Source organism: Miniopterus natalensis, chromosome 6 (genome assembly GCF_054644295.1).
Source record: "Miniopterus natalensis isolate mMinNat1 chromosome 6, mMinNat1.hap1, whole genome shotgun sequence".
Taxonomy (NCBI): Eukaryota; Metazoa; Chordata; class Mammalia; order Chiroptera; family Miniopteridae; genus Miniopterus; species Miniopterus natalensis.
In genome coordinates, this window is record NC_142086.1 from 84,879,495 (window position 1) to 84,893,593 (window position 14,099).

Below are 14,099 nucleotides of genomic sequence, written 5' to 3' on the forward strand. Positions count from 1 at the left end.
CTGTTGCAAGCAGAATGTTTCCCTCCACATTTATTGTATAGATTCTGGAGATGTTTTAACAACATCTCCAGTCATCCTACTTGAGGAGGCTGACCATTTAATTTGTCCCCATTTTATATATGAAGTAGTTGTAAAGAAGGCAACGTAATATGAGTCTCATTCAGAGAATGACACATTTTAGAAATATGCTACAAAACCTGTCCTTCTCTAATGGCCACTGAGAGGCTCCCTGAAACATACCTAATTGAGGCCGCTGGTCTTCAGTTTTGGGAACTGTGGAAGGAGACGGTTGAGCAGCTGAAAATGCAAAAATACGAGAGACAATTAGCTATCACTAATATCTAGCCACTAGTCCCTGATTCTGTTGTATCATCATTCCATCGACTATCTTAGTAACATAAGTCTTACTTTTATAATAAGAAACATCTTATGGTAAGGAAAAAAATTTCCTTTCTCATGAAACCAAATGTAGTCCTTGTAGCAAAAAAAGAGCATTTTATATTATTTTAAAAATTTATTTGTACCCCACTTTTTCCAAAACTAAAAAAATGACAAGAATTTGAGATGGCTTACAAAACAGATTAAAGTGAATCAGTATAAAATAAGTAAAGCAAAACGAAATAAAGCAAGGGATGCTTTCAACATGGCCAAGGTTAAGAAATCGCTCAGTATTTAATCTGTACTCAAACATCCCATGAGACATGAGTGAGCGCCTGTTGAAATACATCACATCAGCCATTTTCCCTTTGTTGTATACGTAGATATAACCCCAACAGAGAAAGAATTGTTGCATTTAAAGATTAGTTGTGCTTTTGCTGCCAATGGGACAAACACTTTCCATGTTGAAAAAGCACAGATTAGCTACAGAAATTATTATTTACTCCATCAAGAGGTACCCACTGTCTTGTGACACACAGATTCAAGGCAGTAGGGGCCAACACTATACCTTTTGACTGGGAGGTGGGGTGGCCATGACCGGTCCAGGCTGATCTCCTGGGTGGTTCATAAGGTAAATCTGTAAAGACAAATAAATTGACTAAAAGATCAATAATGCAATTTTACAACAGATATTTTATATGTTGCTTGTCTTGTGTTTATCTGAATAAATACTGTGCAAGAAAATCCAGTAACCCAAAGAAATTTTCAACCTGGATTCCACTAGATTTGGATTTTATTTACAACTTCTAATTTTGTATATTTTATTGACCTAACATTTCCACCCATTAATCTGAAAACTCCCAACGACAGATTCTCCCAGAGCTTGCTGACTCTTCCAAGGTAATCTCCTACAACCACAGGTCATGGCCATACAGAAAGTTCCTCCCAATTGAATTTGTCTGCCCTATATCCACCCCTTTTTTATCTTCAGGACGCATCCTGAACAGGGCCCACAACTCTGACGAATCGGCCAATCCTTGCCTGAGCTCGGCAGCTCAATCCACTAAATGATGCTCACGTTCCTTTCCCTTTTCCTCCCCTGAAAACGAGCACTGCCTTCTCCTTGTTTCCCAGCTGCCTCTCTCGGCCGCCCCTCACCTTCTGTTTATCATCTCATCCATCTATGTTAGATCGGTCCTAACTGTCTACTTACTTTTCTATGCAAACGTCTCCTTTTCTAAATGAATTTAGAATTTCTCTAAAATAAATTGCATGAAATAAATTGCAGGACTGAAATAGCAGTGTCCCCACAACATGTCAGCAATCATCATAAGAGTGTAAGTAGAGACCAATAATGTCTTTGTATCTGTCATGGGTTACCACGTGTCCCATAAATCCTTATGCACTTTGCATGTGCAAATTTAATAACTACTTCTGCATCCTCAGTGCATGCTCTATTAATGGTTATGAAGACTCTAAGTCATTTTAAGTTTCTTTCAAAAACATATTCCAGGAACATTATTATGCATGCTCGAACTGTGCATATACAAAACTGCTTCTACCTGCCATCTGATTACAGAACCATCGCAACACTAGGTCTCCTTGGATTGATGGGTCTCAGTTCAATGCCATGTGTCACTCTGGGCCAACTGAGAAACCACAGCCAGATGTTTCAGCGTGAATTCTGCTGCCAGACGCCTGGAGATGGCTCCAAAATCGCACTTGGAGGGCAGCGCGATGTAACATGCTTTAAGCCTCTTTTTAAATAGATATTTAACCGTATTTAAAATTGGCAATTTGGTGGGTCAATCTTCAAAACGCTGGACTACGTTGCAGAAGATGTGTCTCTTCCTATTTTCCTATCCCAGAGAGAACAGCAGTGAAATGCAACGTGAAATTCAACACAGAGTCGCCGTAATTTATTTGGTCTGTCTGGCTACATGCGTCTCCAGTGGTGTGGTCGGTGAAATCCTACCCTCAGGGCTTTGGTTGAGCTGGATGATTTTTGTTTTTAAACTCCACTGTTGCTCACCACTCCCTGTCGGCTGGCATTTTTGCATTTTTGGACCGCCAGCCTTTCCCACCCAGCTCCTCAAAAATCTCACTTTTCTGGTGTTGGGGTTGCACATAGGATTTAAATCGGCAGCTGCTATCAATTTATGACAACATTGCAACTTAAGTCTCTGGGAGCACTTTGCATACGGATTCTTATCCAGTTGCATTTTGTCTAAAAAATGGTTAACCAGAGTTTCAATTTGAGAACTGTCTCAGAGCAAAAAAAATCTATTAGTATGGCAACCATAACAGCATCTAGCCCAATCCAGGAGCAGAGACTTACACGCCTGCCCTATTTATGTCCCGGGATGGAGAGAGCTTGGGGCTGGGAATGCCAGGGGCTTCTGTTTACCAAATGAGAGCAAGATAATAGAGAAGTAAGTTCTAGATCCTTGTTGTTCAATGTGCGGTCCGCACACCAGCAATACTGGCAACATCTGGGAGCTTGTTAGAAATTCAGAACCTCACTCCAGATCTACTATTTCAGAACCTGTGTTTTAACAAGAGCCCAGGGGACTGGGGTGCACATTGACACTTGAGAAAGCCCATTCTAGACCATTCCCATTGCTCTTTTTTAGAAGGCTGTGTCCCTGCAGACGATGATTTCAGAAATACTATCTTAAGTGTGTGAACACAAACAAATGTGTGGAGAGAATTCTAGATTGAATGGTTTCGCCTAAGATATAAGAACGCTAACAGAATTAACAGCAACTGTCAGTAGGTTAGTTTGCTACTCTTTCAAACATAAAAAAAGTATTGCTTTTTTTTATGTTTTATGTTTATTCCAATGTGACTGGAAAAAATTAAACACTGAACTACTAATAGAAAAATATTTTTGAAACTTTCCTTTTTCATAAAATCCTCCTTTGGGTATATAACTACATCCACCCTCCCTTGAAAAGAAGTCAGGGCCTAAACAACACCAAGTCTGACTTTGGGCCAGGAATCTGAGCGGTTTACGTGAGCGATGACTCCCACGTTCATAAGCACGTTGCCATGGAAGGTAAGCGGCTCTGTTTGCCTTCGTGACGTCCTGGTGCAGCGCTGCCTTATCAGCTGCCGATCACATGCTGGGGCCCCCAACCCCCCCCCCCCCAGGATGTGACATGAGAAACGCTGAGCTCAGCCTCGCCAAGATGCAGCAGGGCCGGCGGCAACCGCGTCAGCATGTCCGCCCCTCAGAGCAGGGACAGCAGAGCTGTTGAAAAATTACTGCTCCCTGCACACCGGCTGCTTGTCCCCTAGCGACAGCAGACCAGAGGGCTTCAGGTAAGGATGCATTTCACACTTAATTCTCAGTGGCCGCTTCAGTACACTCTCCACTTCTCTTCAACCTTGATCTTCAAGGCAATGAACTCTTGGCAGAAGGCCCTGCGTTGGGGAAGGTGGATATCTGGCAATGATCCAGCTATTATTTTCTATAAAAGACTGTGTGTAAAATCTGAACTTTGTAAAAGCCGTTCCAGAGGCAGCCCAGGGTTACACAGAAGTATGTACATGCCATGATCTGGACCAAAAAACAAGCAGCTACCAATAGGGAGTTCGGTGTTGGCTCCTCCACACTGCGCCTCGTTTATTTACTGGGAGCCAGGACTGGTTCCTGATTCTCAATGCCTCTCCTTCCCCCACCAACCTCCTCCCTAGACATCGAGTGGCCAAGACAACATCCTCTGGGCCCTTCCTGCAGAGTTAGTTTCACCAGGTTTTATATACTTTCTCAAGCTCACTGGAAAATAGCCTTCTGGCTCTCTTGACGTCCACCTACTCACTTTATTTTTAAAGGGCCAGAACCTGGATCATGGGAGAGTCATGCTCAATCTGCAGGACCCACCCGACATTTACAAGGCAACTCCGGAGGTGCCTAGCTGCGCTAGATGGGAAAGGGTGAGCCTTGCTGGCTCTCAGGAAACGTAGAACCAATGGCAAAGACAGAAAGACCAAAGGCTGCTGCCCAGAATGAATCTATAACCCCAGTTTAATGGGAGGAAGATTCAGAGTCAACCCTAAGATGATGAAGTTGCTCCTGTTTTCCTCCAGATCTCCCTACAGTCTTCTAAAATCCTCCATCAGTGACATGGCGATCTGGGGCATTTTACCTTCCCTTCTTGTCTAGGTTTGCAGACCTCTGGTGATATCATAGCTACAGGACAGCAACGAATGCACGCGCAGCCATTTGCTAAGACACAGGCCCTGCGAAGCACCCACTGGGGAGAAGGTGCATCGCCTCGCTGTCTGGCGGTGCCTGTGATGCTGAGTGGCCACTGCGCTGCGAACTCTAACGGAGGGATAATTTATAATCCAAGAAACCCTTGAAGAGCAGCCGCTGAAAAGTGAAAGTCAAGGCAGCACTTGCAGGCTCAGCTCTCTGTTTTCTTTTGATAACATCCTAGATGGGTACCATGATGCTTGAGTTGCCATGGTGATGGAGGAGGGGAGGAGGGGCTTACAGAATGTCCACCTCGGCACACGCGAGAGCTTTCACGGAGACTGCCCCTAAGATGCCGGGGGGGGTGGCACATCTCCAGGTCAGAAACCAGCTTACAAGTTTCTGCGAGTCAGACCTGTCTCTGTTCGCGCCACTGGAGACCTCAAGGGGCCTGGGCTCCGAACGCCTGTGTTTAGCAGGGGAGGAGGGATACGGGGAAAGGGAATCTGAGAGCAATAACTGACAACGTGAGCAACACGTGAAACATGTGTTTAAAAATGGGTAAAATAATGCTCATAAAAATGGAATGCAAAGTGATGTGCTATGTGCCAACACTTTGTAAGAGTGGAGGAGAGGCTGCGCTGAATGCTAATTTGTAACACAGGGATCAGGAAAGGGGGTGCATGTCGAATCAGGAACATTTGGGAAACGTTAATAGGAACAAGCATGGGAAGAGAGGGGTGGAGGGGTGGAGGACTGAAAGGTCCGTAAGTGGTTATCCGAAAGGCCTGCTTCCAAACAGTGCCAGCTGATTCCGGGGAAAACTGAAATGCCACAGTGACTTGACAGGGTGAGCAGTAAGGGGACTCTGGAATAAGTGACCCATTTGGGAAGTTCAGCCACAAAAGGGGAGATTGGGGGAAGCAGCCCAGGGATAGTTACTCAAGGCAGGAAGGAAGGAAGGAAGGAGGGAGGTGGGTGGGAAGCAGGACTGGGCGGCAGGACTCAGGGGGAAGGAGTACTGTTTCCATGGATGTGGGAGTGGGGAAGTGGAAAGGACACCAAGACCACGACATAGCCAAGCAAGAGTGCAAGGGACAGAACTCGGGTCTTCATCCCAGGGGCTCAAGGACTCGCCCAAAGGAAGCGCCAACACTCACCTCTTCTGAAAGCAGAAAGATGCCCACAGACCAGAGGACACAGTCACATTCCCAGTGACCCCTCCCCCATGACTCCTGCAGCCTTGGGGATCAGCTCAGTAATGTCCACACCCCCTGAGCTGCCAAAGCGATCCCCACTTATACTATCACAGGCTGTCACACTCACAAGACCCTTCCTTCAAGGTTGGTCACTGCTCCGCCCAACGCACACAAATAATTCTCTTCTCCAAGGGCGAATCCCTGCATCTGGCTTACAGCAAATAGTTCTCTGCTGGTTCAGTCTGGCTGAAATTCTCTTTAGGTCCGACATCACTATTTTTATTTCCTTTCATAAGCACAGTATAGTCATCAAAACAGGCATATTTGACACAAACTGAGTCTCAGAAACATACTCCACTGCTAATGGAGATATGGAAGTGGGATCCCTCCCAGGTTACATTCTAATGATGGATGCAAGGAAGGACATTATCGGAGCCACAGGAGGTGCATCTGAATTTTCTGCCCTCATCTGTCCCTTGGCTCAAGCAGAGAGCTGGTGACCCAGCTCTCACCCTCCCAGCCACTCATCACCTGGATGGGCCCTATCTTCCAAATCCACCATATCCTCAAATATGGAAAAAAGCAGTCCCAGGATGCACAGTTCTATCCATGTAGCAACAAGCAGCCGCCAGCTGCTCTGACCACTGGGCTGTACCAACTCCTTTGGCCGATGTTGTAGTCGTTTGATACAACTCAACACCCGCTCACAATCCCTGGCTTTTGTAACTCGGTCAGAAGCATCCGTGAGATAGCTTCAAACAAACAAACAAACAGGCAAATCCTGGCCAATGGTCTACAGATAGCTTTTTTTTTTAAGAAAAGATGGAAATATTTTTAAAATTGCTCACAAAACCCAAGGAAGCATTTAAGTGTAAACTCGGAACTCTCTAGAGCTGGAGGAAAATGGGCCCCTGTGTTTTCCACTCTCAGTACACAGGTGGGTTTCCAGAGGGCAGGTCTAGTTTATTCGGAACCCTGGGTCCTGTCCAAGATCGAGTGGCCTGTGCGATCTCCCACAGAACGGAGCTAACATTGCACTGGGCTGAGCCACCCCGCCAGGCTTCTCAGGGCAGGGGAGCAAGGGTCTACGCAGCGGTTAGAGAGGAGATGGCCAGTGTGAAGCCACTAGGGCAGTGACAGGGCAGGGGCAGGCGGGCAAGGTAATATCTAGCTTATGGGGCTGTGGTATGTCTTGTGAGGGGACAGATGTCTAAGGCATACTGTCCCTTGTCCGAAATGCCCTCCCCTCCCTCTCCACCTGGCAAACATCCACCCCTCCCTGGCCATACCGGGTCCCCTCTGGGAAGCCCCCTTCCCCCTCCGATGGTGGGGTGAACTCCTTCCCCCCCTGCTCCTGCAGCGCTAGGGTTCGAGGTGGTGCCTCTGCGGTAAAATCAGGACCACTGCTTAAACATCACGACTTTTATGGGACTTCCTCTTGCTTTGTGCTGTTCCCTTAAGGAGCAATATTTACACTCAGGTCCTTCACTGAACTCAAAAGCGGATGGATTCCTGGTTGCCGGGCACCCATGAGGCCACCTTTGCCCATCTGCTTTCCAAGCAGCTAGTTAAGGGGCTGATCTGCTTTTAATTCCACAGGGATTAAAAGGGCCCGTGAGCATGATCTTTGAATGAAATTAGGCTCCAAACCCACAGAGGCAGAATAGGACTGTTTGGGATTCCCTTGGGGTCCAGGACCGGCTCTCTCGGCATCACGTGACTTAGGTCACGGACCTCACGGGCCATCCTGGGTTGTCTCTCAATGAACAGAGCGCACAGGGGTGTTTTCGTACCTGGCCTAGTTGTAATTCTTTGCGTAGCTTCAGGATATACTGAAGTATTGGGGAAAATAAAAGCTGCACCCCCTGCAGACAAAAGGAAAGACAAAACAAGTGAAGGTCTTTGGCTGTGGTTGTCAGTCCCTCTCAACAACAGTGCCCAGCCTACTCTGCCCAGTGACAGGAAGGGAGGACACCTGCTGGAACCTGCTGTGCCACATTCCAGCGGGAAAGGACAATACCCAGGTCAGAAGCGGATTCTGAAGGTGGAAGCAGACATGAAACTCCCTGAGCCCCGCTGGTTAGAAGGTGTCTCCTGTTTTGATTTTACAGTTTCTTACTGAAGCCCATCCTGGTGTCCCCGCCACATGCCCAGCAATCTTGGTTTATTCAAAAAATTCTATGGTGGGTGTTTTAATTTTGAACTTGTACACACAAAAAAACCCGTAAAACATTTTACAGAGCCCTTGGAAAGCAGTACCAAAGAACTGTATGTATTTTGCCAAAGAATATATGGATTTTATTAAAAATAAATCCACATCTTCATTCGAATGCATGTTTTCCCTTTCTGTCTCTCAATCAACACTCATGTGTTAGCAGAAAGTTTTCCCCTTTCTCAGCTCAGTCCACCTGGAGGTGGTTGTCCTGGTCTCTGGTTGCTTCTACGTTTAAGAACAACAAAAATAATGAAATCAGAGCTTTCTGGAAGCTTTCACTCCCGGTTCAATTTTTTTAAATGACTGAAATTATCACAAAATATGTGTAGCTCAAAGGTGTTTTCCTAAGAGGGGGAAATCACTTTGTCTAAGTTATTTGTTATTTCTGGCCACAAGGTCATTACTTTGCTAATGAGTGTAACCTACGCTGGTAAAGTATCCTACCCAGGCAAAGCATTTTTTCCCTTACTTTAGATTAAAAGCACAATGTTCTGAATACTGAGGAATAAGATCAAGTGGCAATTCCATTGTAATACTCAAACCTAGACTCCCGTGATACATTTTAAAATAAAAAGGCAAGTATCTGGAATACGTCTGCGTTTCTAGTGAGGGCTGACCATTAGTGGGCTGGCTGGCTTGCAGGGGTAACCTGAGCCTTGCGGGCACTTGGCTGTACCCCTGGCCTGGGTGGTGGCAGAGGGTCCCTGCAGGTTGAGCAGCTGCGGGGGGGGGGAGCCTGTGCCATGCTCCTGCAGCTGTCTCCATCGGGAGGGAGGAGAGGGGCTCCAACCTGGGGCACATTCATCCGCAGGAAGCGCAGCCTTAACTCTGAGCCTCTGCTACGAGGGGAGGGAGGGAGGTTAGCCTGGATGAAGCACTATGTTACACTCTACTGGGCTCAGGCAAACAAAAAAAATAAACAAATAAAATGTAAAATCCATGGTTAGAGACAGAAGAGCAGGTATTCGGTTAGTAACTCGTTTCTTGTCCTCCAAAATTGTAACACAGCTTCCCTTCCAACAGACGCTCACAAAAAGCACCGGCATTCCCTCTGACTGACTTTCCCAAATGCGCAAAGTCTGTGCCAAAAGATTAACATCCAGACACGTGGCCTAAAATTTAACCCAGAGGAAAAAAATAAAACTCCTGCTTGTCCTAGTCAACCTTCCTTTAAAAATAAAAAAATTTAAAAAAATAAAAAAGAATGCCACGGGCCCCTTTATTCTGGACATGCTCTTAGTTGCCGCGGCCTGCACAGCGCGCGCTCCGGGACTGAGAGCGGAATGCAACCGGCAACCTGAGCTGAGGCTGCGGCCCAAGGCTGACCCTGCGCGTCTCCGGGTTCAAGGAGTCACGGAAAGTGGGGGGGTGCGGAAACCAAAGGGCGCCCCCTGCCTTTAGGCTGTGGCACCCCCAGCACAGCACCTCCTGCCTGTCAAAATCCCTCCACTGTCCGCCTCCGCCTCTCCTCGCCTCCGCCTCTCCTCTGCCTCCGCTTTTCCTCTGCCTCTGCCTCGCCTCTCCCCTGCCTCTCCCCTGCCTCTCCTCTCCTCTCCCCTGCCTCTCCTCTCCTCGCCTCTGCCTCTCCTCTCCCCTGCCTCGCCTCCGCCTCTCCTCGCCTCTCCCCTGCCTCTCCCCTGCCTCGCCTCGCCTCTGCCTCTCCTCGCCTCTCCTCGCCTCTGCCTCGCCTCTCCCCTGCCTCTCCCCTCCCCTCCCCTCCCCTCCCCTCCCCTCCCCTCCCCTCCCCTCCTCTGCCTCGCCTCGCCTCCGCCTCGCCTCGCCTCTCCTCCGCCTCTCCTACGCCTCTGCCTCGCCTCTGCCTCTCCTCGCCTCTGCCTCTCCTCGCCTCTGCCTCTCCTCGCCTCTCCTCGCCTCTCCTCCGCCTCTCCTCCGCCTCTGCCTCGCCTCTCCCCTGCCTCTCCCCTCCCCTCCCCTCCCCTCCCCTCCCCTCCCCTGCCTCGCCTCTGCCTCTCCTCGCCTCTCCTCCGCCTCTCCTCCGCCTCTGCCTCGCCTCTGCCTCTCCTCGCCTCTCCTCGCCTCTCCTCCACCTCTCCTACGCCTCTGCCTCGCCTCTGCCTCTCCTCGCCTCTCCTCGCCTCTCCTCCGCCTCTCCTACGCCTCTGCCTCGCCTCTGCCTCTCCTCGCCTCTCCTCGCCTCTGCCTCTGCCTCTCCTCCGCCTCTCCCCTGCCTCCGCCTCGCCCCTGCCTCCGCCTCGCCCCTGCCTCCTCTCCCCTGCCTCCGCCTCCCTGGTGCACTGACCGTCCCGCGCTGGGCCTGTGAAGCGCGCCCTGCGGCCCCCCTGCGCCTGTCCTGGGGGGCGGGGCCAGCATTACCTGTGTTTCTAGCATGCATTAACCGTGGAGAGTTTTGTAAGGCTTTATCAACATCATCTGAAGTCAAATGTGGAAGAGGAGCTACAAAACAAAACAGCAACATCAAAATGAAAAAAAAGAGAGAGTTACCTTCCTTAAAAAAAAAGAAAAAGAAAAGAGAAAAACACCCCCCGCCCCACCCTAACGGCACTGGCTGCCCGAGAGCTCCCCATGGCCCTGCTCTTGTTAGCGTGTTAAAACCGAGACGGGGGCCCACGTGTGATCCCGGGAGTGAGTGGTGGGGATGCCAGGCAAAGCATTTACACCAGTTTCCACCACCCCACGGTGCCACTGCGCTCGTCTCCCCGACCATGCTCGACGTCTGAGAAAGGAAAGCATGCAGCAGGCTGTGGGTTCATGCCTCTCGTCGCCCCTGCGCCACCTGCTTCTGCAAGGTCCAGCCGCCTCTCGTGAGACCAGGGGGAGAGGCCCCTCACATGTTCCAGCAGGACGTGACAGGGGAGTCGGTTCAGCTTTAGAAAAGATAAACCCGCACTCCCCATCCAGTGGGAGCTTTTCCATAGGCCTCTAGTTCATTTGGGGGCACCGTGGAGACAAATGACGTGTGACCAGATAAAGAGTCCTTTCCCTTTGATTTTCTCAGTGGAGGGGACCCTAGAGGAGGCAGCTGAATGCCAAGGTGACCTTCTGGCGTCTTGGAAAAGTGCCGAGTACGCCCCAGCCCGCGTTCAGCTGTCCTATCACCCTCCAAGCGCCCAGTTCTCTAAGATCCTCAGTGGGAGCTGGGTTAGGGCGGAGGTGCTCTTGGCAGACCGAGCAGACTCTGCAGCTCGGGGCAACGAGACCTCGCCCGCAGGGGCCTGTCCCGAGTGGGGCCGTCTTACTCTCTCTGAGGTAGTGGAGGTGGGAGAGTAGGATGTCGGCGTTGTAGCTGGGGGTGAGCCTCTGGAAGTCGTCCTTGGTCATCTTGCACAGCTCCTTGCCGTCGATGTTCTGGAACAGTAAGACGTCCACATCCGGGAGGCCGTACTCTTTCACTGCCCACTCCAGCCACTGTCGCACGTGGTCCGTGCTCCATAGCGTGGGATCTGAAAGGGGGTGGAAACATACGAGGATCAACTCCTGGAGACGGATTTTTGGGGCAGAGTCAGGTCCCAGGGGGGCTTCCCGCCAGCCACAGTCCCTGCTGTGGCTCCAGAAGCATGGCCTGGGTCAGGCTCCGGGACAGGTCAGGGCCTGGGCAGGCTCCGGGACAGTTCAGGGCCTGGGCAGGCTCCAGGACAGGTCACAAAGAACGTCTGGGGGAAAGGCAATGCCACCCGCTGACTCACACACATGGATCACTGTCCTTAAAGTGAGCGGTTCTGGAAGCTTAGGTTTCTTCACCCTACCTGCCCCTCTGTTGCTCAGATACTCCAGAGTGTCCTGCAGGGATGGGGGGGTGGAGTGTTCTCCCCCCCCCATTTATTTTCATTTTAATTTATTCACTTAAAATAAATATTAGTAAATGGAAAATTTCCTTGGAACACCGCTGGTATCTTTATAAGAAACTATGAGTTAGCGACACATATCAGGAAGATGCTAATTACAGATTACAAAACATCCAAAACAGTATTTATACAAAATACTGAAAAACACCGACCACAGAGTTGGAAAGAAAGTGCAGGGAAGCCAAAACCCTAGCTCCGCCTGGGAGCTGGTATTTCTGAGAGAAAGCTGTCAGTTACACGCTTTTCCTGCGGAGAACTTGGTTTTCAACTAACTCGCACCTGCAGGAACAGGGCTGGCCAGGGACTCGCATTCCACAGCTGTGGCGCCCAAACGCCCCCACAGGATGCAGGCAATGTCATCACGCTCCACCGAGTGTGAGGGAGGGGACCCTGGGAGGACCAGGAGGGCAGGGCCCTGGGGAGCAGGAGTAGGCGAGCCCCAACAGAAACACGAGCCAGGACACCCCACCCAAACGCCTGGGGGCTGGGTATTCAGGTGCCCACCGGCGGGTGGGGCTCCTCCCTCATGTCCCCGAGTCCTGGGACACCTGGGCGGGGAGCAGGGGCCCAGAGCTGTAACCCCAGCGCCTCTCAACTCTGGAGGCTGCTTCTCTTTCCTGTCTGTTTTACATGTAAAATGGGAGCCTTGACCTCAGTCTCTGGACAGGCCCTTAGGGTCAGGATGCCCCGGTCACACTGAGTGAAAAATCCTGGCGTGGGAATCAGTCATCCTTTCGAATCACTTTTTAGCTAATCACTTTAGACCTTGCTTGGTCTCACTAACCGGGCTGCTCACGGACAGATGGGGCCTGCCGCGTGCTGCTGAACTGGGTTTTAAGTTTACAGAGGCAAAAAGTAACAGTAAAAATTGCCAGAGAGTCAGAGCACCGGAGCTCTCCTCCTTCCCTCCTCTCCCTGTTTTTTTAATTAAATGTACTTGGGTTACATGTAATTAAATGTATTGGTTAATAATGTTATACATTACGTAAGTTTCAGGTGTACGATTCTGTAATTCATCACCTGTCTACTCCACTGTGTCTCACCACCCCAAGTCTAGAGTCTCCTTCGTCACCACATATTTGGCCCCCTTTACCCTCCCCCTCTCCCCGCCCCACCCCCTGTGGAAACCACACTGTCGTCTGTGTCTGTGAGTCTGTTTGTTTTGTTTCTTGCTTTCTGTTTTATATCTATGCCGTGTGGGTGAAATCATATGGTTCTTGTTTCATATTGTTTCATATCTTTTATAATAGAAAGAAATGATTTCAAGTCCAGTACAATCTACCCTCATCCCAGCCCCCACCCCGACACACACACACACACACACACACTGAAGTTGGTGCTTATGTCATGGTTATCCAGATTTCAATACTTTTACCAAGTCAACTATACATATTGTTTTGTGTACTTAAAGTTAACACCCATGGCATCTGATTTGCTTCCGGCTCTCAGCACTGTTATTTTCAAGATGCATCCAAGTTCATGTATGTAGGTCCACTCAACCATTTAACAGCTCCTTGGGCGCCCCTGTATAAATATGTCCAATTTACTGATCAGTGAACATATCCCTGTGTCTGCCCACGTGCGTACATGTGAAGGGATCTACACGGGCTCACGGCCCCGGGTCCACACTGGATTCACGGGGAGATGGAAAAACTTCTGCTGCCTCGTCTCACCTATGGAGATCCTGATTTAATGCTGGAGGGCAGCCCAGACACGAGGGTTGTGCAAAGCTCCCGGGGTAATTCTAATGTGCAGCCCAGGCTCAGCTCATGCAGCCCAGGGCCTCACTACTCAGGTGTGATCCTGGGACCAGCAGCATCGCCATGGCCTGGGAGCTAATTGGAAATGCGGAGTCCCGAGCGCCACCCAGACCTGCTGCATCAGGTTCTGCATTTCCACATGCTCCTCAGGTGACCTACGTGCACGCTAAGCGTGGGGAAGTTCTGGCCCGGGGTGCGTACCTAGATGTGCAATTGCTGGGTCACAGGGCGCGGGCACCGTCAATGTCACCAGCTATTCTGGATTTCAGCCAACATTCTAACCCTCACACTCTCGATTGGCAATCGGTGCACAGACTCCGAAGACTAAGGCGGAGGCCGGCCCTCCCGCGGAGACAAGAGCATCTAGGAGACCCCCCAGCGCTGACAGCAAGGCGTGCCTGCGCCTCTGCATCCAACACATGGGAACGCTCTGCGAGCGAAGCCCAACGGGAGGCACGCGGTTCGCTCTGCAGCTGGCTGGGGCGCACATGCCCTGTCACTGGGTCAGGATTCTGCTTTCAG

At 50.1% G+C, this 14,099-nt stretch overlaps 1 protein-coding gene across 10 annotated transcripts in view; it reads right to left on the reverse strand.

Moving 5' to 3' along the window:
- The window catches only part of ERG (ETS transcription factor ERG), a 207,221-nt gene that overhangs the window by 9,358 nt on the left and 183,764 nt on the right, over window positions 1–14,099 (reverse strand). For 7 of the 10 annotated variants that reach the window (XM_016220793.2, XM_016220761.2, XM_016220777.2 and 4 more), the window contains 5 exons: window positions 11,212–11,415; window positions 10,328–10,408; window positions 7,572–7,643; window positions 947–1,015; window positions 241–297 (listed from right to left, as the gene is read on the reverse strand). In XM_016220793.2, the coding sequence (XP_016076279.1) occupies window positions 241–297; window positions 947–1,015; window positions 7,572–7,643; window positions 10,328–10,408; window positions 11,212–11,415 (483 nt within the window). The remainder of the gene's footprint in view (window positions 1–240; window positions 298–946; window positions 1,016–7,571; window positions 7,644–10,327; window positions 10,409–11,211; window positions 11,416–14,099) is intronic. The other 3 variants (XM_087818419.1, XM_087818418.1, XM_087818420.1) reach the window with 3 other exon arrangements.